The sequence below is a fragment of the Eschscholzia californica genome, unplaced genomic scaffold, assembly GCF_041429995.1.
Source record: "Eschscholzia californica isolate CP2 unplaced genomic scaffold, dmEscCali1.0.p SCAF_3, whole genome shotgun sequence".
NCBI classification, from domain to species: Eukaryota; Viridiplantae; Streptophyta; class Magnoliopsida; order Ranunculales; family Papaveraceae; genus Eschscholzia; species Eschscholzia californica.
Window position 1 is genome coordinate 65,516,635 of NW_028238420.1, and position 24,903 is coordinate 65,541,537.

General features: G+C 36.5%; 2 protein-coding genes and 2 long non-coding RNA genes across 4 annotated transcripts; 3 read left to right on the top strand and 1 right to left on the bottom strand.

Moving 5' to 3' along the window:
- Nucleotides 1-2,006: 2,006 nt before the first annotated feature.
- LOC147553470 (transcription/mRNA export factor) lies at nucleotides 2,007-4,278 on the top strand. The gene is made up of 5 exons (XM_086665876.1): nucleotides 2,007-2,119; nucleotides 2,302-2,398; nucleotides 2,824-2,918; nucleotides 3,643-3,719; nucleotides 4,006-4,278. Coding segments are annotated over exons 1-5 (345 nt in total). The 5' UTR covers nucleotides 2,007-2,117; the 3' UTR covers nucleotides 4,080-4,278.
- A 697-nt stretch (nucleotides 4,279-4,975) lies between these two features.
- Nucleotides 4,976-21,450, bottom strand: LOC147553471 (DCD (Development and Cell Death) domain protein). The gene is made up of 7 exons (XM_086665875.1): nucleotides 21,404-21,450; nucleotides 8,197-8,391; nucleotides 6,660-7,234; nucleotides 6,071-6,171; nucleotides 5,768-5,851; nucleotides 5,539-5,649; nucleotides 4,976-5,438 (listed from the first exon to the last, which is right to left on the bottom strand). The coding sequence occupies exons 3-7, from the start codon at nucleotides 7,222-7,224 to the stop codon at nucleotides 5,394-5,396; spliced, it is 906 nt and encodes a 301-aa protein (XP_086522001.1). The 5' UTR covers nucleotides 7,225-7,234; nucleotides 8,197-8,391; nucleotides 21,404-21,450; the 3' UTR covers nucleotides 4,976-5,393.
- Nucleotides 9,358-12,527, top strand: LOC147553472 (uncharacterized). Its single transcript, XR_015238686.1, has 3 exons — nucleotides 9,358-9,597; nucleotides 9,708-12,020; nucleotides 12,141-12,527. It is a non-coding gene; the product is annotated as an uncharacterized LOC147553472 (long non-coding RNA).
- On the top strand, nucleotides 15,498-21,026 carry LOC147553473 (uncharacterized). Its single transcript, XR_015236889.1, has 4 exons — nucleotides 15,498-15,638; nucleotides 16,452-16,533; nucleotides 18,658-18,690; nucleotides 20,462-21,026. It is a non-coding gene; the product is annotated as an uncharacterized LOC147553473 (long non-coding RNA).
- Nucleotides 21,451-24,903: the final 3,453 nt, after the last annotated feature.

The following is a 24,903-nucleotide window of genomic DNA, read 5'->3' on the forward strand; positions in this document are numbered from 1 at the left end:
GACTCGAGTACAAGGCTTGGAAAACACAACAGTACCCGCCACCCCGAATCCGCTCCAAACTCATGAAAGATATTGGGGACCTTCCACCATGTGACCCCCCCGACCGAGTGACCCCTGACCGAGTGACCCAACACCCGAGTGACCAAACTGTTTAGTCCGATTGTCCTTGCCTAACAGGTAACCAAACCATAATCAGAATGAATACTTGTATTTTTCTCGATGAGTTGAACTCTCTCTAACTTTGTATATTAAATCGTATGTTATATCAATGAAGCTAAAATTCAAATTTCACAATGGTTTGTTCAAATTCTAATTAGATTGTTTACCTTGGTACGATACCCCGTCTACTCGATGTCTGATGGGTTCGGTCGGATACTCAGGCCCGCTCGGGTACCCACACGTAATCGGCATTGATATAGGTCAGACCGAATCTGACCTACCTGAGTACCCTAAGGCTTACGGTACCTAATGCTCATGGATTTTTGATACCCGATCAAGACCAACCCGCAAATTTTACCGTGCGAGCCTCCCGCCGGTAACAATTCCCAACCCTACTCTAGTACATAAACATAATTGTTCCCTTAACCCAATGAATCGGGTTAAGAATTGACAGCTAAACCAAATACCCATCCACGTAAATTCTGCAAAAATCAAGGGCAATGGTCATTACCCCTATAATAATTACTACTTTTTTTTTGGTTAATTTGACATTGACCCCTAATTATTTAGTGATATTAGGATTTCACCCCCAAAATGAAAAGTGTACTGGCGTTAAACCCCAATTTGGCTTTTTCCCGTCATTTTCTCGTTAAATGGTTGGCGTGTGAAACACACGCGTGATTCGTGACAAAAATACTCCCCATCTAATCTAACGGTGAACAATCCCTCTCGTGATCAACGATTGAGAAATGACCCTTCAAAATAGTTGTTGAAATATCATCCCAAATAACCCTTAAAGCTCCAATGGTTGAAACCCTAAAGCCCTATAAAAACCAAGAGCTTCAATCAAGTGATGTTGAGGTTTTGGGAGGGGTGAACCAAGGAAGTAAGTTCATTTTAGCCAAAACGATTTGAGAAGGGGCTAAGACTAGTTCATCAACTGAGATAAACTTTGTTCTCTTCTATTTTCGGTTGGGGGTCCTTCTCTAATTAATATATTTACAGTTGGGTGTTATCTCAAATAACATGTGTTATTTTCGTTTACAGGAAGTCTTGTGTCAAGTTTGTGAGATGAAAACTCATATAGCTTTTAGGTGTCCCTTTCTTTACTCGGTATGTACGAAGAGAAACTGAAAAAAATTTATGTCATTTCTGATTTCAGAATTTTTAAGAGAACCTATTCCTACAATTTGGGTTTCTGAACTCGAAGAGTTAATAAAATTACTCTTGATTCTTGATTGTTTCTTACCTATTTAAAGAATTCGTGAACGAAAACAATGGAAGAACCAGTGGAATTTCTGGTGGTATTAGCGAATGTAGTATTGCCGAGGATTTCACCATCTTCATTTAAGAAATCAAGGAGGCATTCAACAATGAAATTATCACCAGGTTTAATATAGTTGTAGTGCAAATTGGTGTTGCCATTTGATTTTTTTTCTTTATTTGAGATAGAATTAATAGAAGAAGTATGTTCAGGAGATGGGAAAAAGTTAGAGAGATAAACTAAGATGAGAGATAGTTTTAGAGAGAGATAATAGTTAATATGAACATATTAGAAGAAGAAAGAATAAAACATCTATTACTGTTGATCACAAAAATGATTGCTCACCGTAGGATTAGATGAAGGGCAGTTTTGTCACAATCTACGCGTGTGCTTCGCACACTGACCATTTGAAAGGTATTTGACGGAAGTAAGCAAAATGGGGGTTAACGCCTGAACACTTTACATTTTGGGGGTGAAGTCCTAATATCACTAAATAATTGGGGGTCAATGTCAAATAAACCCCCACCCCCCCCCCCCCCCCACCCCCCCCTTTTTTTTTTGTTGAAAGACCCCTATAATAATTATAAATCAAACTCCTCAACTCTTCCCAACCCGCAAAACTTTCACCTATTTCTTTCCGACTAATACATATAATCTGTTGATTCCCAGATTATCCTTTTTGATTTTGTAGAAGATGTGAGTAACCCTTCTACTCTTTCTCTAAATCTGTTTATAATAACAAAAATTTCATAAAAATAGAGTTCATTTTCTCTCTCTCTATATATATATATATCTTTACTTTTTTTTTTGCATTGTATATATCTTTACTTTTGATGTCTATTATCTTTTATTTGATGGTCTATTCACTATTTCAATAGGAGAAGTTCCATTAATCGCCCACCCACACCAGATGCAGACGAACAAGATCGAGAAGAACAACAACAACCCACTCTTCAGGAAATCATCAACATCAAGGTTCGATTTTCTTTTCTTTTTTTGGATTTTTTGAAGTTCAGTTGTTCTTGCTTCTTATAGACTCAATTTTTCGTATGGGTATTTGGGTAGTGAATTTTTTTGAAGATTAATTACTGTTTTAGGAAAGAAAAGCAAGTTTATACTCATGATTAGAGGGTTTTTTTGGGGTGTTTGAACTTATGGGTAGATGAGTTTTCTCATTGAATTTTTAGGAGCAGTTTATGGGTCAATTGAATTTGTTTCTTGCTAACTATTTATATAATGGAGGTGGATAATTAGTGATTAATGATATATTAATGTAATATGGTTGTCGAAAATCCAAATCTCTTCCTCTACGAATGTGTTAGGGTTTGTGTTTTATTTGATATCATATTCCCTGATTTTTTGAAGTTCTAATGGTGTTTGTATTTTGGTTTCCTTTTTAGTTGATTGAGAGTGGAGAAAAGGAAAGATTGAAAGAGCTTTTGAGAGAAAGGCTTATAGAATGTGGTTGGAAAGATGAAATGAAAACTATATGCAGGTTTGATTCCTTTCTATAAGATAAGAAGTTATTAGATGTTATTTATTTGTTATGTTATTGTTGTTTTTTGGGCCATATTTTTAGCGTATAATTTGGCGAAGAATCGTTACTAGATTAGCGACAGGCAACGCAGCTCAAAAAATGAAAGATTTAGGCTTTAGGATATTGCTACTTATTAGTTAGAAATATAGAATTAAATTCGAAGCGTTTTATGGACTTGGAATAATTTTGCGTTAGTTACCGAAGAATCTTCTCAATTTAGATTGAAATTTTATGGTTTATTTGGAGAACCTTGATGAGTATGTATACGCTCAATCTATGATCTATGAAGGGTCTTGGGTAAAATTTAGGTGATCTCTTTTTTTACCCTGCAATAATTCATTTTTTGAGTAGTCGTTATCTTCTATGAAACAACTGAAAATCTTTTTTTTTTGGGTTGTAATCTTGGTTTATGGAGAGTTGAATAGAGTATGTTCGATTGCCATTGTAGAATAGTTTAACCTTCAAAAAGTCCTTGTTCTTTTTAGACTAGATTTCGGCTATCCAATTTTATTCTTGTTCGAATGATCATGGGTCAAGAACAACGTCGATTTTCAGAAAGTTGGCCTGGGTAGCTTTTATCAGCTTTGAGCTTTGGCCCTTATTGTTCGATCTATGTTGGGAAGTTTTAAGATTTTGTTACTTGTCCTCATTTTCCGGCTTTTCTGCCATCATTTTCTCGCAGGGCTTTTGCAAGAAAGAAAGGAAGAAACAATGTCACAGTTGATGACCTTATACATGTAATCACCCCAAAGGGCAGAGGTGCGTTTATATATCCTCTCGGTATCGCATAGAGTAATTCATGCTTCGAACTAAATGAGTTTTGAATCTTGGGGGTTTTCTTCTTCCATTCAATTGGTATAACAGTCTTCAGAAAATATGAGACATAACTCTTCCTCCGAAACTTTTAACTGCAATTATCTTGCTCACTTTAGATGGTCAATGCTGATATCTAATATCTCTCAACACCGATATCACTTGGCCGAGTTCTCCAAACGTCTTCTTACATTTAAATGACGTTTGTGCCGATCTTTGTGATTTTTTGCAGCGTCGGTTCCTGATTCTGTGAAAGCTGAGCTTTTGCAGCGGATTAGAAGTTTCCTTGTGTCAGCTGCCGTCTGATCTCGCGCACTTGTTTCTTTGCTTCTTGAACTCTCTCTCAGTGGTCTTGTTGGTTGTAACTGTGGTCTTAAAACTTTCGTTTCGAATTATATTTTACTCGTTGATCAAGTTGTGTAGATTGCAGATGATATAGTGGGGAAGAAAGAAATAGTTGTGTAGATTGTAATTGAAGAAGTGAGAAATTAACCTTCTTACAACATTTATCTGTTGAGGTCTTGCCTTTTTTTCTTGTTCTTCTAGTTGATTTTCCATTTGAACTGCGATTTTTTTCGTTGACAACTCATGCATTCCTGCTCAAGAAAGGGAACCATTTCCATTTGTATAAGTATTAGCAATGGAAGGAGAGCATAGCTAGCGGCATAAGAGTCGACTCGGCGTATGTGGTTCCGCACGTTTCACTACTTCTCTGTTCGTGAAAAACCATGAGCAGCTCCGGATACGGGCTCTGGAGCTCTTTGCTCATGTCAATTTCAATCTTGGCTTAAACACCCAAGATAGGGTATGCTTCCTTTCTGGAGCTCTTTGCTCATGCCAATTTCAATCTTGGCTTAAACACCCAAGAAAGGGTATGCTTCCTTAAATATTATATGGTTTGATCGGTTGGTTTTCACGCGTGAAATATGAGCCCCAAAGAATTCAAGGAGTGATTAGATGTTCCAAGGGAGGGGAAGGCAATTGATTGACTTGCAGGCTAATTCCCCAAGAATGAGGCCTAAAAGAATGCCTTTGGTGTTCTTTGCCAACCACCCTTGGTTGGAGGGATAGCTAACTTAGGTTTTCTGCCCTCCAAGTTTGGAACAGTTGTTCACCAGGGGAACAGTTAATTTGAGGGCTATTGGACAAATTAGTAGGCAAAAATATCTTCCAATCATAAATTAGAAGCAAAACAAGGAAACTGAAATTAACAAGTTTATACTTTTGAACTCATTCATGTCTGTTATCATGAACTTAAACTTGCACACAACTTAACATTTATGTCCTTACATAAACAGTATTTCATTTTCTTCTAATTTTGAAGACTATATGAAGTTATAATCACAGCATATAACAACTACGGAGTAATTTGTTTGAGGGTTTTATTCTCTCAGGATCATCGAGATCGGAAGAATAGTTAGGTAGAAAACCTTCTCTAACTCGATCTGCAGCAAACTTTTCCTGAAATAATTGACCCGACGAAGCAGAATGACCTATCACAGCTTACGCTTTGTGGGGAATCCGAAAACACAATTTATTCACACTGTTCACATTACTACTACGACATTAACGAACACCTTCTTTTCACACTCGAGCACACGAGTAAATCGGTAACCAGTTTTATATGCTGCCTTCTTGTTCGCAGAGGTCTAGTAAGGCTAATGTCTGTAAAACCGAACGAAAATATCAGAATCGTGACAATTCAGTTCATAAAAGCATTCAGATGTGTTCAAGAAAGAAAATAGAAATTTGAACTTAAGATTACCTCAGGGATAGATAGTTCAAGACGAAACTTTGGACCGTCATAGTGGTGTAAAACTGGCCTGAAAGAATCTTCCTCCAATGCCTTGCAGATTTTCCTTACCCGAGTTCTTACCTAACATATGTTTCGGACCAATGACTATTAATACACATGGGAAGTGACTTTTTCCGATTATGAATGTAAATAGGAATTGGATTTGCAACAATAAACCCACTTTTAAAATATATCATACCTGTGCAGGGAACCTTGATTCGCCTTTACATTTTTTATCTTCCCATGCAGTTGGGTCGATGTTAGATCCTCCAAAACTGGCTGCCTGGAAGTATTAATACAATAAAAAGTGGTTATGCATTAAGTATTCAATACTAATTTCAATCAGTGCTTGGATTATTTCGTGTTTCAAAATCTGTAGTTATCGGATGCATAGCATTGAACAAAGAAGATTTATTTATGATGTATAAGATTCTTCCTTTCTCGATAAATGACTAAAAATCATTCAGAAACTATATCTGTAATAATGAGTATCGGAGCGAACCTCAAAAATTCCATGTAGCTGGTGGGTGGTATAGTTATAGAGAAACAGAGGTAATCCTGGTGTTATTGCTCGAACGGAGTCCCTGTACCTTGGTGGTAAACCTGCAGAATTAAGTATAAATCTCTTAAGATATTTGAGTTAAGTTTCACCTATAATATATGTAACGACTAGAATTTTAGTAATCCATACTCAACAAAAGTGCCCATTATGGAAAGTCATATGGACAAGTCATATGGTCAAAGCATGAGCTTTATGTTATTCCGCAAATAACAGAAACAGAATCTAGGTTGAAAATGTATCCACGCTCAAAATGGATAAGGGCATATGGCACAATAAGAACCGATTTCTAACATAATTTGAGGCTTCACATCTTAAAATTAAGCTTCGTGATGTTTTGACTCTGAAACAATACCCTATTCTCTCATGGGTACCGTTTTCATGATTCGAATAAAATATGTAGCCATATCAACCTAATAGTTGAGTACCCAGCTAAAAGAAAAGATGTCCCATGCGGAAAAAAGAAATGAAATTGAATATGGTAGAACCTAAATCCAATGAGTCGTACGAGAGGAAAATTCTAACACATTACCGAATAGCTGCCGCTTCAGATCTTCTTGCATGGTATCATTGTTACATACAAAAATGTAACCTCCAAGAACCTCATGGCGGGGAAGTGTTTCTGTCGAAGGCAAGGTCTTGAACCTCTTGTCAACAGCATTATTGTTGTTGTCGTTGTTATTACTGCCGCTGTTGTTGGACTCTCTGTTGCTGTGTTTATTGTTACTGAACTTGCCGGATACTGGCAGATTTATGTTTCCAGTATTATTGCCAGCGCTTTTCTGAAAAACTGCATTCATATTGTAGATACCGTTCCTGAAGTATGGCTTGCTCACATTTTCATTCGGTTTAGAGTCCAAATTCAACAAATTGAAATTAAAGTTTTCAAATTTGTTTTCTTCCTGAAACCCCATCTTCTCTTTTGGCATTACTTCTGTAGATCCCTTTGAAAAATCAAGGTTGTTCATACGCTCTCCCTTTAACCTTGTTTGCTCAGCCAGTTTAGAAGCAACCATGAACCACTTGTGATCCTCGGAGACCTTCGTCTGTCCTCGAAGTTCATCTCCTAGTTGCCAGAAGCTTTGTTGATTCTCCATGTTTCAAAACCTTCAGTGATCAAAACAAATATCCGCAATCAGGTTTTTATACATAACATTATAGCACAATTTCTACGAATTATAGGTTGATACATAATAGAGTAAAACGCCTATATCATTATTATGAATTTTGAAAGATCTTATGTGGGTGTGGTATTGGGGGTCAGTGGGTGTGGTATTGGGCCTTACTTGCCCCCAAATACGGTCTTGGACTCTTGTAGTCTTGGGCCTATCTCACTCCGACAACTAGCTCAAGAGGTGAGGCTTTCCCTCACACTTATAAAGCAACCACCACCCTCTCACAACCGATGTGGGACTAACACCAACCAACAATCCATGTTTCGCCTATATGGCTATGTCCTACAGACTACAGAGTGTTCCGAACAAAACCCAAAATGCCTCCACTTCTTACCGACAAAACTCAAGATTTGGGTGGGTAAGAATACTGAACAATTATAACATTGTGGTATTAAAAGCTTTAGCTTAATATGAAACTTGTCATCAGCTAGTTTCAGGATTTACTACTTATTTCGATAAAATCCCATCAAAAACTTCAAAATATCAAATGATCCTTCTTTCGGCGTAAGTAAAAGAACCCCCACAATTTCATCAAGGTTGAATTTTGAACATGATCAAGTCTATAAAACATTAAGCTCTAATAAAGTCAACTCTGCCCTAAAAATAGTAATCCTCTTTACCCAAAGTAAAACAAACCCCCAAGGAACAAACACAACAACTATCATCACTCAGTATGAACATTAACTCTATTTAATCACAACCCAAAACTAGAAATTTATCCCTGATTAGAGATAACAGTTCTAACTTGTCCTGAAAACCCTAGATCTAGCATCTAATCATAGATAAATTAACAGAAAAATCAAATAAAACATGATAAGCAACACAATCGAGTCAAAATGTAAGTCAAAATTAAACAAAGAAGAAAACATAATTAGAGTGGAAGATTTGACTTACTTAGAGAAAAATGAAGCTGAAATTTGAGGTGAAAAAGGGTTCCAGATCAGCTATTAGAACCGATATTTTTGCCCTAATCTACTAGATTTGGAAAAGTGTTTGTTAGATGAAAAAAAAAAACCCTAGATTTGGGGATCGAGAGTTTCTTCTCCTCTGCCTCCAAAATTGAAAGGAACCAACAAGGAAGACAGTTGGCTACTTGTAGACTTTGCCGTCCAAATTCGAAAGTGTGTATAATGACGAAAATACCCTCATTTACTTGTTGGAATAGTATCCTGACACTTGGCAGCAATTTGTTGGAGAGATGGCCAATAGAGGGCTTCAAATTTTACACATAGGTGGGCCCTCTATGTTAGCACCCCCTCCGACATGGCAATCCCAAACAAGAAAGGAGCATTTGGACATGGCAGTTTGAAGGCACTCACACGTAATATGCACAAAGCGCATAAAACTAAAAGAAAGTTTACTGAGAGTCAATACTCATCTATCGTCTATCTCTCCATAAATCAGAGAAAAGAAGTATTATATGTTTAGAATAAACCGAAACATTTTCTTAGTCAAGATAAAACAGAGAGATTGTAATCTCGATTCAAACCAAATAAACAACAATTTACACCTGACGTTAATGACAACAACAATAAAAACGTAACAACTAAAGCGACCACAAATCTAGAAACGGAATGACATACTAGTAAAACAAATATAAATGTGACATCCTAATTAAGAACTAGCAGGTCCTTTTTTTTTGGAATAGTTTAGCGTGACTTGAACTCTTGACCTTTAAAGTGAGACATAACTCTACGTCGATATACATTTCAATATGTCTTTGTAACTAACCTTGTAATTGCGTGCCTCATCTTTAACGTATCTGAAATTTGTGTTGCGGGGTAGATAAGACAGGAAACAGAAAATTATAGGTAGAGTATTTAAAACATGCTTGCTTAGTGCTTACCATGGGAACTACAATGTCTTCTTTCAGTGTGCTTCTCAAGAATGTGTAAGACAAAGTCTAATACTTTGTGAGGGGCTACACACGCCAAAGTTAAAATAAACAAACAAAAACAAAGGACTAAAACAGAAGCTGGTCACAAATTAGGGGTCAAAAGGAAATAACCCGTCCAAAAATTACTATAAAAAAGGAAGCAAATTTCACTAGAACTCATTGGTATAGGAGGTTTTGGTTGAGAGACTACTAATTGCCGATAAACCCAAACACATACCTAATAAATCCTGTCTTAGAGTTATAATCCAAACTAAGTGAAACCCTAGCTTGGGTTTTTTTTGTTTGTTGAAATCCTTTCAGTTTTGGGTTAACCTCAATACTTTCTTTCTCTCTAACTCTGGTGATCTGGTTGGAGTCAACAAGCAGAAGAAGAGGGAGGAAGGATGTTCCCTAAACTGGTATGTCTATTTTTTACAGCTAAAGTTTTTATTTGTAACTGTTTTAGGGTTTATTGTTGGTATTCATCTGTAATCTGTTCTTGTCATTTTTTTTGCTATGTTGGTGGTAGTGGTGTTTAAGAACCAATGAGAAGAAGTGGGTGAAAGCCATTGTCAATCCTTTTAGATTTAAGAAGAAAAGTAAGAAGACTAATTTGAAAAGGAAGAAGACGAAGGCGAAGAAGAAGAGATGTTTAAGTAGTAATGGTGGTGGTATTACTGGTGGTGATAATGCATTATCACTTGAGATACTAAGCAGAGTTTCAGTCATGCCACTTATGAGATTCAAGTGTGTATGTAAACAATGGCGTTCATTTATCGAACAAGACCCTTACTTTATTAATTTACAGCGTTCACATCTTCTTGATTGCTAATTTGTTGTTTAAGCAAAGAAAAATAACAACAGAGGCAGCAGCACCTGCCGCCGTTGCATTAGACATTCATACCGTAACTAATATTAAATTGATTACGAAACCTGTAAATGGTTTGATCTGTTTCATGAAGTTGTCGGTGTTCAGTGATGCCTTTGTATACAATGTAGCTACAAAAGAAGAAATGCCATTGGTCATATCAAGAATTGTGTACACAGAAAAACAGGAGTATGGAAAATTTATAGACTTAAGCTTGTTTTACGCGAATTGTCAACTTGGAATGGATCCTGCTACTAATGAACACAAATTGGTTTGTATATGGTGCATATTTAGAAGTGATCTTAGGCATTGTTATAATGTGTGTGAGGTCTTGACAGTTGCAAGCAAAGGTGGAAATAACGCATGGAGAAAGATCAAAGAGGTGCCACCGTATCACTTCGACCACGTTTCCGTTTATGCTAATGGTTCTATATATTGGACCACTCATGAGCTCTGGCATCAACGTTGGGACAGGATTAAACGTCCTGTCTATATACTGGCATTTGATATGGGAAGTGAGAAGTTCAGAGAGATCCCAATCCCTGATTTCTTTCTTAATCAGCATAGGGATTACGGCGATCTATTTTGGCAAAAGGACATCGATTTACTAGAAGTGGGTGGGCGTGTGGGTTTGTTAGTTAAATTGGATGGTTACATTGTCAAGTTGTGGATATTTGACGATTACTGTGAGGATAAAAAAAGAAGGCTTCTTCTACCAATACTACTAGTTCTAGTACCAATGCTAGTTCACAGCAGAATTGGACTGAAGTATTCCATTACCTTTTTATTGGGGGTACAAGCATCGTTGTCGTGTCTACTTTCATTCAGTGGTCGGGAAAGATGACCAGATAATCGTAAGAAGAGTGAATGACCAGAAATCTGTAGCTTTTTATTACTACAACTGGAAGAAGAATAGCTTCATGGAGTTTGGATTCAATGGAATACCCCCCTCAGTTCCAGATATCAATTCCGCTATTCTATTTGCGACGTTTGAGGGAGGCCTTTTGCCTGTCCAAAACCGATAGTAGCTTGTATTTATGATGCAGCAACAACAACCACGAGTTACCCTCAAGTGTCCAAGCCTCCAAATCAGCATGTTCGCCAGCAGTATCAAAGTAAGAATCATCATGAATAACACCCTAAGTATTGCGACCAACATAGAATCTTGTTGCAACTTGCAAGGGAAAGGGGAAAATTTAGTTCATGCTTTTGAAAATGCCCTATAGTCGTGGCAATGCAGAAGGGATCGTGTCTTATGATATGGTAAATGGGGTATGGAAACAATATATCGTTCCTGCTCCACCATATCTTGCAGATCATACACTAGCAGAGAACAAGGGGAAGGTCATGCTTGTTGGTCTAGTAACCAAAAATGCAGCTACATGTCTGTGTATATGGGAGTTGCAGAAGATGACTCTCTTGTGGAAGGAGGTTGACAGAATGCCAAATATATGGTGCTTGGACTTTTATGGAAAGCACGTTACAATGACTTGTTTGGGTAACAAGGGTGTGATTATGCTAGCTTTGAGGGCAACGCAGATGAATCGCGTCGTTACCTATGATTTTTCGAGCCGGGAGAAGTGGAAAAAAGTTCCGACTTGTATGCTCCCGTGTGGGAGGAAGAGACTGTGGATCGCTTATGGTACAGCTTTCCATCCTTCTCCTACTGCCTTGGTCTGACTTATTTTTCTTGCTCTTATTTCTCTCTGGCAGGGACGAAAGCAAAATATGAGCTCCTGTGTTAGGTCGAGCACCAAGTCACAGGCGAGACATGTGACGAAGTTCAAGTTCTGAGTAGAAAGCTCGTTACTTTAATTATGTAAATGAAAAAGAAATCACTTAGTTAAATGTAGTTTATCGGCCACTCTTTCACTTGATCTCTGTGCATGAATCAGCATACATATCTGCATCACACTTCAGCATGTTCCAGTTGTTGATCAGTTCCTGAAAGATTTGAAGGAATCCGTCGAAACTGTAACTCGCTCTCACTCCCTCTCTCTCTCTCTCTCTCTCTCTCTCTCTACCGAGTAAAATCTACGACGGTGATTACCTTACTGCTCACACTAATAAACTCTTCGTTTTAAATTTAATAAGTTAAAGCAAACCCGGGTCTAATCAAAGGAGGGCTGGCTCCAAATCTCCAATATATGGTGCAGCAGGAAGGATGCCCGATCGAGGTACAGTTCAGGACTTGTTGATAAATTACATGGACACCACTTGCTAACAAGATAAAGTTCGAGTCTGCCTTATCTGTCATTTCTGCTGTATGAAATTTGTCGGCGATAAACAAATCAGATATCAGAATTTGATTATTTCTCTCTTGGGTTAAGTTATCTAAATTAGTGACCCACCTTAGACAGGAAGACTATTATCATATTAATGATATATTTCAGAAATCAGATTCTTTAAAGAGCATTGTTCTTCATATGGTTATCGACAGTTATTTGATTAATCTATAAATGGATTTTACGTTTGTTTCGATATTGTGGTTTCTTTTTTGTTGAGATAATGACGGACATTTATCACTTATATCTTAGGTGTATTATTACACAATATTATCATACAAGCTTCCACACATAGAATCTCATCAAACTCATTGATAAACTACTTCTTATCCATCAAAGCCATTACTAATTGATCACTTCAGTTCTATAGCTCCAGGCACCACATCGGTCGTTGGATAGCCTAGTTGTGTCTGACATTATTTACCATCCTAGTAACTTTTCTAGAGAGCCAGAAAGAGAGAGAGAGAGAGAGAATAACTTAATGGTTTACTTACAATCAGCATCTGTTTTGATCCAGTATTCCCTATTCCCACCAGAGCCATTGCCGTTGAGCTCAATTGAAGGTGGGTTCAAACGGCTATTATAACGTTTGAGACAGTCCTCTGTGATGGTACTCTCTCTTTGAGTCGGTCCACGATTAGGTAACATGAGATGGGTTCGATCCGTGTTGCTGTAAAAGTCTCTGTTCTTGGTCTCCTCGTAAAATTTCAGAGATTTTTTCGTATCTGTAGTCTCTGGATGAACTTTTCTGTTGAAGATTGGTAAAAACTAGTCTCACCCCACACAATAATATGATAATAATACAATAATATAGTAATATAATACTAAGATGATATTAATAATATAATAATACAATCATATAGTAATATAATAATAATATTAATATAGTATTATAATAATATAATAATATAATAATAGATATTGTTGTATTATTATTAATCTAATTTGATAATTATTATTACTTTTATTATCTCCCTTATTGAAATGTCCCAAGCGTTGTCAAGTGTCAAAAACATTCTCTCTCCAAAATCTCCCCAAATTTACATTAAACTGTCTCTAAATGTCTTATGAGACTAATTTATCTTATAATGTCCACAATATCGTGTCTCAAACGAATAACAAAGATATTGAGAGACATTTGAAATGTCTCGAACGAGTAACACAGACAATTGAGGACATTTCAACCAATAACACAGATCCACTACCACCCCTCCCCTTGGTTGTGTCCGTATTGATGAGAGAAGTATCTACTTGAAGAGAGGAAGTGAACAACAAAGAGAGAAAAAGAGGAAAAAGAAGTAGAGAAGGGCTATTTTAAGTTAAAAGTTTTGAATCTCTCACTAAAAAATGAAACTCAAAAGTTCTCATAGGAGCTTTCGGTTCAGAGGCTACTACTCATTCCCGACAAACCCCAAACACATACTACTATAAATCCTGGTTTGGGTTATAAGTGAAACCCTAGGCTTTGGGTATTTTTTGTTTGTTGAAATCCCTTCAGTTTTGGGGTAACCTCAAAACCAATTTTACTTTCTTTCTCCCTGTCTCTGTTGATCTGGTTAGAGTCAACAAGTAGAAGAAGAGGGAAGGAAGGATGTTCTCTAAACTGGTATGTGTATTTTTCAAGTTAAAGTGTTTATTTTGAACTGTTTAATCTAAACACTAAATTTATTAAACTGTTTTAGGAATCATTGTTGGTATTGTTCTATAATCTGTTATTTTCCTTTTTTTTTTGTTGTTGCTATGTTGGTAGTGGTGGTTGAGAACTAATGAGAAGAAGTGGGTAAAAGCCATTGTCAATCCTTTTAGATTTAAGAAGAAAAGGAAGACGAGTTTGAATAGGAAGACGAAAACTACGACGAAGAAGAGATGTTTAAGTAGTAATGGTGGTGGTGGTGATATTATTGGAGGTGATAATGCGTTATTATTTGAGATACTAAGCAGAGTTCCAGTCTTGCCTCTTATGAGATTCAAGTGTGTATGTAAACAATGGCGTTTCTTTATCGAACAAGACCCTTACTTTATCAATTTACAGCGTTCGCGGTCGGGGACACAATTCTTGATCATGGTTCCAAAATTTGACCCAAAACGAAGAAATAAAGTACCTGACTTTCATTCCGAGGACATCTTCTTGACAGCTAATTTGTTGTTTAAACAAAGCAAAATAACAACAGAGGCAGCAGCACCTGCTGTTGCATTAGATATTCATACCATAACTACTACTAAATTGATGTCTTATCGAAGTATTACGAAACCTGTAAATGGTATGATCGGTTTTATGAAGTTGTCGAAGTTCGGTAAGGGTGCCTTTGTATACAATATAGCTACAAAAGAAGAAATGCCATTGGTTAGATCAAGAATTGTATACACAGAAAAACAGAAGGAGTACGGAAAATTTATAGACTTTAGATTGTTACACGCAGATTGTCAACTTGGGATGGACCCTGCTACTAATGAACACAAATTGGTTTGTATATGGAGGATATTTAGATATGATCTTAGGCGTTATTATTATGTGTGTGAGGTCTTGACAGTTGCAACCAAAGGTGGAAATAACGCATGGAGAAGGATCTAAGAGGTGCCACCGTATAACTTCGACACAATTTCTGTTTATGTGAATGGTTCTATATATTGGATTAGTGATGAGCTCTGCTATCAGCGTTGGGACGAGATTAAACGTCCTGTCCATAAATTGGCATTTGATGTGGGAAGTGAGAAGTTCAGAGAGATCCCAATCCCTGATTTCATTCTTAATCAGCCTAGGGATTATGACGATCTAGTTTGGCAAGACATTGATTTATTAGAAGTGGGTGGGCGTGTGGGTTTGGTAGCTAAAATGAGAGATTACATTGTCAAGTTGTGGATATTTGACGATTAATGTGGTAATAAAAAGAAGGCTTCTTCTACCACTACTATTAGCTCTAGTACGAATGCTAATTCACAGCAGAAGTGGACCGAAGTAACTACTACATTACCTTTTTATTGGGGGCATGAGCATCGTTGTCGTGTCTACTTTCATTCAGTGGTCGGAAAAGATGACCAGATAATCATAACAAGAGTGACTGAGCTGGGATCTGTATCTTTTTATTGCTACAACTGGAAGAAGAATAGCTTCATGGAATTTGGAATCAATGGAATACCCCCCTCAGTTCCAGATATCAATTCTGCCATCCTATTTGCGACATATGAGGGAGGCCTTTTGCCTATCCAAAACCGATAGTAGCTTGTATTTATGATGCAGCAACGACAGCCACTAGTTACCCTCAAGTGTCCAAGCCTTCAAATCAGCATTTTCGTCAGCATTACCGAAGTAAGAATCATCATGAATAACACCCTAAGTATTGCGACTAACATACTTGTTGCAACTTGCAAGTGGAGGGCAAACATAGTTCATGCTTTTGAAAATGCCCTATAGTCGCCCAAATGTGATAAAATATTGGCATACTGTTATCTTTATATTACTTGAAATTCTTCTTTAGTTCTTTGTGATTCTCAATTTCTCAGTCCTTGTTAGAGGTTCTTGAATTTGTTTCTAAGAAGCCTTTTATAAGGAGTGGTGAAGAACAAGTGTTCACGTTGGTTCTACGTTGTGCTTCTCTAATTTTAGTGTAGCAAGTTCGCGACATCGCATAAGATATCATTAGCTCTGTAGAATCACCACTACGATTGATCTGAATTAGTTACAATTAGTTGTTTTAATTCTAAAACATGTGCATATTTGGTGTTGGTTTTCACATTCTAGATATAGGGTCGTGGAAGTTATTGAGTCACTATGTATACAACATGGAGGTTGTCTCGTATAATAGTTCATTCATGGGCGACATTATAATAGAAAGTGAAATTCAGTTTTCCATACATCCATGCAGGATATATTCCTTTTTACCTCATTTGTCATATGTCCATATATATGAAGTTCTTTCGACTAGATTAGCCTCTTTATCTTATCCATCCGGGATGCTTTTCTTTTGTTAGCTATTTGGTCACTGTCTCTCTCTTGGGATAGACGGTATATATGTGGGTGATAGGTTCCGCTTATTTCGCCTATAAGTTCCATATGTATAAAATGTATATTTCTTTGTTGAGCCACTGATGTTGGAGTGGGGTTTACTAATGTTTCTTTTAGGCCAACTGCGAATTGGAATCCATAGACATGTTCTTGGCCAACAATTAGCGGGTAGAGGATCTTTTACTTCTTCGATACAGAGGTAAGAACCTTCGGTTAGCTACAGACATAGCAATTAAGTATGAGATGAGAGAGAAGCAGGACTTGCCCACACATTAGCTGTATTGTTTACTTGTCTTTGTTGGAAAATTTTCTCTGAAAATATGCACACCTTTCAGCAGACTCACACACACACAGTCCGATAAAACATCCTCTGTTGCATGCAAACTCTATGGAGGAACAAAGGCGATAATTTTCTTGTAGAAATCATGTATTCATGTGCAACATCAGTTAGGCATTAGGCTACACCTGATAAACTTTTCTTCAAGAAATACTAATTGTGTGGTTCTGTTGGAAAATCTCAAAGGGTCCTTCAGTTCGAAAGCAAATTCTTCAATTGAGTCCATTAATAGACTGAAACCTTGATATCTTGAATTTTTATAGGCTCCATTCTAGAAGATCAACTAGGCCTTGTTCGCTGTTGATTAGCACACTTAATTATTTGTTACATTCGTTTCTAATACATATTTTGGTTTTTGTCTCTTGATATCCTAGTGTTCGCATACATTCTGCGTGTGCTATTCTCACTCGGTTTCAGTGCCCATTTCATTTAGAGGTTCATCAGATTTATTTTGATATTATTCTCATCTGTTTCACGACACCAAGAAAATATAGGCTGTGATCTCAAATATGACATTTTATGGGACATCCTTGCTTTTGGAAAAATCGTATGGTTTGGGAATGACAAAATCTCCTCCGTCGCCTCCAATATGAACACCAAACTCTTGGTTGATTGTTTTGCACGTAAATGAACACATCTGCTAAATTCAGTTCCATTGAGGTGGATGAGTACGTGTAGTCACCTCCAAGATATGAACACCGAACCAGATCCGGCTAGTGGTTTGAGAGAACCCCAAACCATTGCGCTGGTTGGGGGAATCCCCAACCAGTTAAGGGAAAACCCCAAATCAGTGCCGTCTGGTGATTTTTTCGCCGGAAAACGGCTAAATTCATGCAGGGAGATTTTGGAAATAGCTCAAAAATCTTAGATATCTAATAATCTAGTTATTTTAGTAGTTTTATAATTTTAGGAAACTAGTATTTTATTTTTTAGAAGTTGTTATTTTGAATTTGATTAGGTTTAGGAAACCGTAATGCTATATAAAGGGGATCTAGTAGTTGTTTAAGACATCAAGTTTGATCAATAAAATTAAGTGTTCAGTTTAATCAATAAAAATTAATTATTTAGTATAATCTAGTTAGTTTCAGGTTTTATAAGTCTTAGACGGAGATCTAAGGGTTTTTTCTGGTTCTATAAGTTTTAGACGTAGTTCTATTTCTTTTTCGGAGTTTTCCGCTGCGTCATAGATAGTAAGAGAAAGAGAGAGAGAGGAGAAGAGAGGGAAAGAGAGGAAAGAAAGAGAGAAAATCATTTCACTCAAAATGGTTTCCCTCGAACAATTGAAAAAAAATGAGTCAACTAAAGTTGACTAATTTTTTAGAAAGTCTTTACACCGCGGATACTTTTTCTTATTTCCCCAAATCACGCACCTAAATTAAACCTCAACAATTTTTTTTTCTTGAACTTGACTTGGAGCATTTTGTCATTCTGAAATAATGCGTACCTATATATTAGTAATCAAATACTGCCATTTTTTCGTATTGGCGTTCTACTTGATGAAAGTGATCAATGTATAAGGTGTGATGGCGCAAGCCTTAGCAGTTATTGATATTGTTCTCGCTTTAGACACCTCAAACCCAAGCCCACAGTTACGAGGTTTTGTTATTGGCAAAGGCTCCACTAGCCTCCCAAAAGGCCTCGAGACTTACTAAGCTTGAGCTTTCACCTGTAGCATAGGCTCCGGACACTCTCGCGGGGGGTGTGGGACTATCACATAAGGGAACATTTTCATGTCATTATGTTCTGAGAAGCCTCGAAAATGGTTTATCCGCAATTGTATTTCCCATTTTGTTCAAAAACGTTTTCTTCTTTTAAGCTTTTGCTGATTTAGTTGTTTACCAATGGTATAAAAAGAAGTGCTCTAACTGTTAAGTTCCTCAAGCAAGTAAGAATGTTCTATTATTTGCTTTGCAGTATAAAAAGAACATGAAACATGTCACTTTAGTTATCTATCTGATACAAACCATTACTGTTTACTTTTTGCAGGGTAGTTTGCACGCATCATACATTTCTGTCCAGGTAAACTCCGTCAATGCTGTGCTTTTCTGAATTCTGTTGTCCTATAATACCTTATCATCTAGATTAATTTTTTTGGTAGACATTATATTTTATGATTGTCGTATCTAATGCATGTTTGACCAATTGGCACGTCTCTGCTTTACCAGCTGTTGAATATACTAATTCGATAACTATGTCTAGTGCATTCCATATAATAGGTTTGTGCACCACTAATGCACCATATAATCATATAATAGGGTTTTTATTGTACGGTTGATGGCATGTTTAGTGGCAATTCTTTTGCCGTGTTTTTCGGAACCATTAGGATAAACAATTCAACGATTGTCAAGTTTTTCTTAAACATGTCTTGTAATACTGAAAAAATTTCTTGTACTGAAACTAGTGCTAGTCCTTGTCGTAATTGAAGTAAAGTAAGGCCATCAAGTCACATCTTCCCATTACCTGGTCATTGCCTTTGTGGGTTTTCGTTTCTTTTCATTTTTTACCATTTTGAGTACAAACCACATAACCATCATATTTATACGATCATATAAAATCTTCAAATATAAGATTAGGTTCATATGGATTTTACAATATCTAGTTGGATCCTACTGGTTATTGTACTGTCTGTTTCATTATTCTAAGACACATCTTTTCTACTGTTTCTGCCATGATCTATGCATCCACTTATTCGTTTAGTGGTGGAACTACTTACTTCGGTTGACCCATTAAACTATTTCAATCCAGCATTTCGACTTGCTTGGTAATTTCGAAATTTTGTTCACCTATTGGACCACAAGTCGAGTTTTGTATACGACAGATGAACTATGAATATATGAACTGTGAAAACCGACGTAAAAAGTGAATCTCGCTAGGTTCATTTTTGTTTCTTACCTTTTGTTGTTCTTTAGTTTGCAGTTAGCTAAGCTTATCCGAGTTTTGATACTCTACTTTAGTTGAGGTCTAATCGAAAAGCATCTTAAGTTTCGTTGGTAATTTGCAGTATCTTGTTAGATTATGTTGTTTAAGTAAATTATTATTTCGGACCACACGTGAAGAATTTAAGATAGGTTAACTGTATATGCCCCTCAACATTACATATATTTCTTTTCCGGATTTGGAATATATTTATTGAGTTAGGTGGGTAATTTGTGGTGGACACCTCTGAATAGATCTGTTGGTTCTTTACTTTTATTTGGTGTAATCTCATAGAAATGTTGTTGTTGTTAGGAAGGAAAGATTTCTATTACAAAGCAAACCCACTTTTGAATCAAAAAAAGCTATTCAAAATGCTAAACTAGCTTTAATTCATTGGTTGAGCCTTCACTAATTGATTGGTTATAGCTTATCAGGATTCTGTTACACTCCAATACCCTAAACCCTAGTTCAAGTATTCTAGGTGGAAGTGGAGGTGTTTATTCCTTCTCTTTATCTTTTTATGGGCATGCTTTCTTTTCGTTGAAAGTAATCTTATTACTCAAAAATTCATGAGAAAAAGAAAAAGATAGTGTGGGCATTGGGGGATTTTAGGGTTTGTGACAAAAGACACATTGATCATGAGCTCATCGGATTCTTTTTTTTTTCCATTAATTGGTCCACAAGTATTTGTATCGAAAAGATGTTGGGTCCAATGGGTATTTGATTCTTGCTGTCAAAGGAGTAAAGAAGCTTCCTAGTATTTCATTCCTTAGTAATACTGAGACTCTGAGATAGAATCTTTTTTACTATGAACTATGTTATCCTTTTTACTAGCTATGATCTTACTAATAAACTTCTTGATGGGGTTTTACAGGTTAATGCCACAAGTTCTTGGCGGAGTTCGGGTCTAGTTTTTTTTTTTCTCGACGAGGGCCCATATGATGGCGGCATGTCATCGCAGAGTTGGGTGGTGGAGAGGTGACTCGTCGAAATTTGAGTGGGTTTACACTTATTGATAATTCAGACATTAAATTAGTTATTCCCATCTCTATGGAAAATCTGCAACCACAGATGAGTGCCTCCATAATGTGGAAATTAAGTGAGAAAAATAGAGAGAAAGAGAGAAGTGGGTTATGGTGAAAATCCACAAACTAATTCTAGATCTTCTTGTACCACAAAAATTATAATAGTAATGAGACCTTTTTGCTATGGTACATGGATTGGATGAGAGATTTTCGGCTTTTCTAGAGAGAGAGAGAGAGCTTGCACTATGGAAGGGAACAAAACATTAGAAAATTCAAGTAATTTGAGATTACAATTGCATTTTTTAGATTATTATTGTGATTTGGAGGACTTCCATTTCGTCATGAACGCAAAGTATAACAATTTCAGATGGTTTTTATGTGTTTAGTGTGGTGGGTTCCAACCCTATCTCTCTATCTCTTGTGGTCATGGTTTGAACTTTGATGATAGTCTTTCATACCTTTTGATACTTGCTACTTTCTAAAATGCATGAAACTTAAACAAAACTTGAAAACTTTAGAAAAATATTAAGCTTCAAAACTAACCATAAAGCAACCCTTAAAACGACGCTTATGACTGAAATGATGTTTTTTTGTTCCTTTTCCCGGTTTTTTGGTAAAAGCACTTTTCATCTTAGGACGAGGTGAAAGTTGGCTCTAGTGATTCGAAAGACTTGGCTTTAGATATTCAGAAGACCCAAAGGGAAGAATTGACGAAATTGAGTCTTTCGTTCCTGTTACAAATACTCAGATAGCCTATTTAAGATTTGATTGTTTTGTAAAAATTTGAATACCATGACCTTGTATATAAAATGTTTTATTTGCTTTTTTTTTTTTTCGATCCCATCTTGCATTGCCATTTGGAGAGAAAATCTAAAAAAAAAAAAAAGCAGCATGGGTATGGGCTAGAGAAAGTTTTATTCTAGTGCTATGGGTTTTGAAACCCTAGTGACTTTTCAAAGCATATCATGAAAGATTTTCAAGCATAACTCATGATTTGGATCTCTTAACAAAAAAAAAAAAAAAAAAGATTTGGATAAATACGGTTGCTTTTTTCTTCTTCTTTCTTTGTCAAATCATAACTAACAATCTCGGATGCCTAAGACAGACAAGGAATATAGTGTTGTTACTTCATTGTGAATTTATCAAAATGATTTGACGGAATCCGAAAGCTCAGTTTTATTATACGATGATCCACATAATTAACAAAAGCCGCGGCCTTAGGAAATAAAGAATAATCGCCGGGGGATAAATCATTTAAGGAATTCATTTTCTTTTTTGTATATTCTAGGGGAAATATTTTATTTTAGACCAAAAACTCACTTGATCAAACATTGCCCTCTAATCTTCATCCTCTTTATCACCTTCACCACAATAACTTCCCACCACTCCTACCACCACTGCCACCTCTTTTCTTTCCTCTCTAACTCACTGTTACCCTCTCTCTCTCTCTCGCTCTCTCTCTCGCTCTCACTGACTATCTCTCTATCGTTCTCAATCTAAATCTCTCTCTCTTTCGTTGTAGACTACTCTCATTATTTCTCTCGTTGTAGACATATCTCTCTCTCTCTCTCACACTATCTATATCTCTCTCGCAGTCTTTGTCTATCATTCTCGCAGTCTCTCTCTTGCAGTCTCTCTCTCGGTCTGTATAGATTTCTCTGTGGAAATCATAGAGTTCGTGGCCACGAAACGTTTTGTGGCCACAAATGTTTCGTGGCCACGAATGTTTCGTGGCCACGAAATCCTCGATGAGAGTTTCACTAGAAACCCTTTTCGATGTCAGGTTCTGACGAAGGGAACACTTCCCTTTGCCAAAGCCGTGTCTGTATGAGAGAGGGAGAGAAACAATGAGAGATCGATTGAGAAACAGTGAGAGTTTGAGAGAGAAACAATGAGAAATCGAGAGACATAGATAGTGAGAGTAATAGAGATAGATAGTACGAGATAGACAATGAGGAATCGTGAGAGAGTAAGAGAAGAAGAGGGAAAGAATAAGAGAACAAGAAAAAAATGGTGCGAGATAGTGAGAGAAAGAGAGCAATAGGAGAGAGATAGAGAGAGCGAGAGAAATAGAGAGATATGGAGAGAGAAGATGAAGATTAGGAGGCAATGTTTGATCAAGTCAATTTTTTGACTAAAAAGAAATATGTCCCTGAGTTAATATTTAGACTAAAATCTTTATTCCCAAAAAAAAAATTTATTACCCAAAGCCGAGCCTTAACAAAGTATCATAATCATCTAAAATTAAGTTTTAAAACGTATCTATATGAGAAGTAAATAGATAAAGAAGCCAAAGGAGTTGCGAAAATTTCTCATTCAACATCAAATTATTACAATTCAGAAAATAGGACTTTGTCTGGTCTCAGTTCTGTCTGAATGTTGTCTGGAGTATATAGTTAGACAAAATTTATAAAAAAAATGGTATTGTACTTTTTCTTCTAAGTCATATCCGATCACATACTCTGCCCGAAATTCAGTCAGGATACAGACTATCAGATAACTTCGATAAAATAAGATGATGTCAGTTAAGATTAAGGTGACGAGTCATGATGAAATCATGGGATGGTGATTGATTACCGTTTCCTTGTTTCAGATCAAAATTTGGGTTGAAAAATCATGTCCTCTTGATTCATGTGTATGAGGTGAGTGGGCGGCTTTCTTTCAAAAGTTAACCACTATCAATGGTTCTGATTTAATTTACTCTTTAAACCCCAGATATTGGGATAACATTACTGTTTTAGCGTCACTAATAATGTTTAATGATAAACTAATCTTTAAAGAAAAGGTAAGTGATCTCACCATCTTGCTGATTTGCATCCGAGATGCTCTAAACTCTGAAATTCATTGACAATGAATGGGGAGAGCCTACAACTACACTTTATATTCTTAGTTATTAGTTCGCCCTTCTCCAATGTATAACTATTCTCGCATCGTCCAAGTAGATGGACAGTCGAGAATCGGGTACAGAGAAGTGAGATATGTTTCTCTCGAGATCCTGACAGTCTATCTAAGCCGGTCGAGATTCTGCCTGCTTAGGAGTTGGACACAGTACCATCTTGTTCAATGAATTACTAATGCTAAAGTTGCACAAACTAAAAAGTTCAAATTTTATATATATATTTTTATATTCATATCATGTGGATTTAGGTAATTGAAGTTACAAGAGTTGTTGATGTTCTTGTGAAAACTTCAAATAGGAAATATAATTTCGTTTGCCTATATTGGCCGAACATGGATGCCCTTTTAACCAATAATTAAATGAAAAAAATTGGAATAATTCTCTTTTTTAGATTAATAATTGATTAATTGAAGGAAACATATTCATCAAGACAACCCAGTAGTTTATTTTATGTTCGAATTAGGAAAGTTGTTGTCACATCAACGTTATTGTTTCTAGGTTTCTACAAGATTTTGTATTAAGTAACTCATCTTCATCATTCTTACAGTACGAGGATACCATCTTTACAAAAATCTGATTTCTCCATTCGCCAATTATACGAGCTTAGTTGGCATGGTGTACTCCTTCTGAAGCCAAGCCAACTATTTTTAGTTATGACTTATAGTTGCTAATTATATGAGAGAATATCATGAAAATTAATACGACTTGGAAGTTTACTCAATTTATCAATTATATGAGAATGTACGTTGTTATACCAATATATACTTTTCTTTGGCCAGCGCTTTGGGGAAAGCTAAATAGTTTCCGGGGTATGAAATTTTAAAGGGAATATGCAAAATTTTGAAAAGTTTCCGGGGAAACATATTTTATGGGGAATATGGTTCAAAATAAAAAACTGTCCCCCTCACCTCCCTCCACCTCATCTTCTCTCTCTCTTCTCCGATAGGTCGCCGACCGAAAAAATTTTCGGCCGGCGACCATGAAAAAAAAATAAAAAAATTTCACTTACTCTCTCTAGAAACTCCGGCGAAGGGGTTTCCCTTCGCCGGAGTTTCTAGAGAGAGAGAGAGTGAGTGAAATTTTTTTTTTTTCCATGGTCGCCGACCGGAAAGTTTTCCGGCCGGCGACCTAATCGGAGAAGAGAGAGAGAAGATGAGGTGGAGAGAGAAGATGAGGTGGAGGGAGAGAAGTGAGGTGGAGAGAGAGAGCTGAGGTGGAGAAACTATTTTGCTTTCCCCCTAAATAAAATTGTCAAACAAAATTGACCGATTTTGACCAAGTCTTCACACTCCGGAAACTATTTAGCTTTCCCCAAAGCGCCGGCCTTTTCTTTTTGGCAATTATATGATTATATTGTATTAAATATGAAATATTTAAATACATAATGAAGTA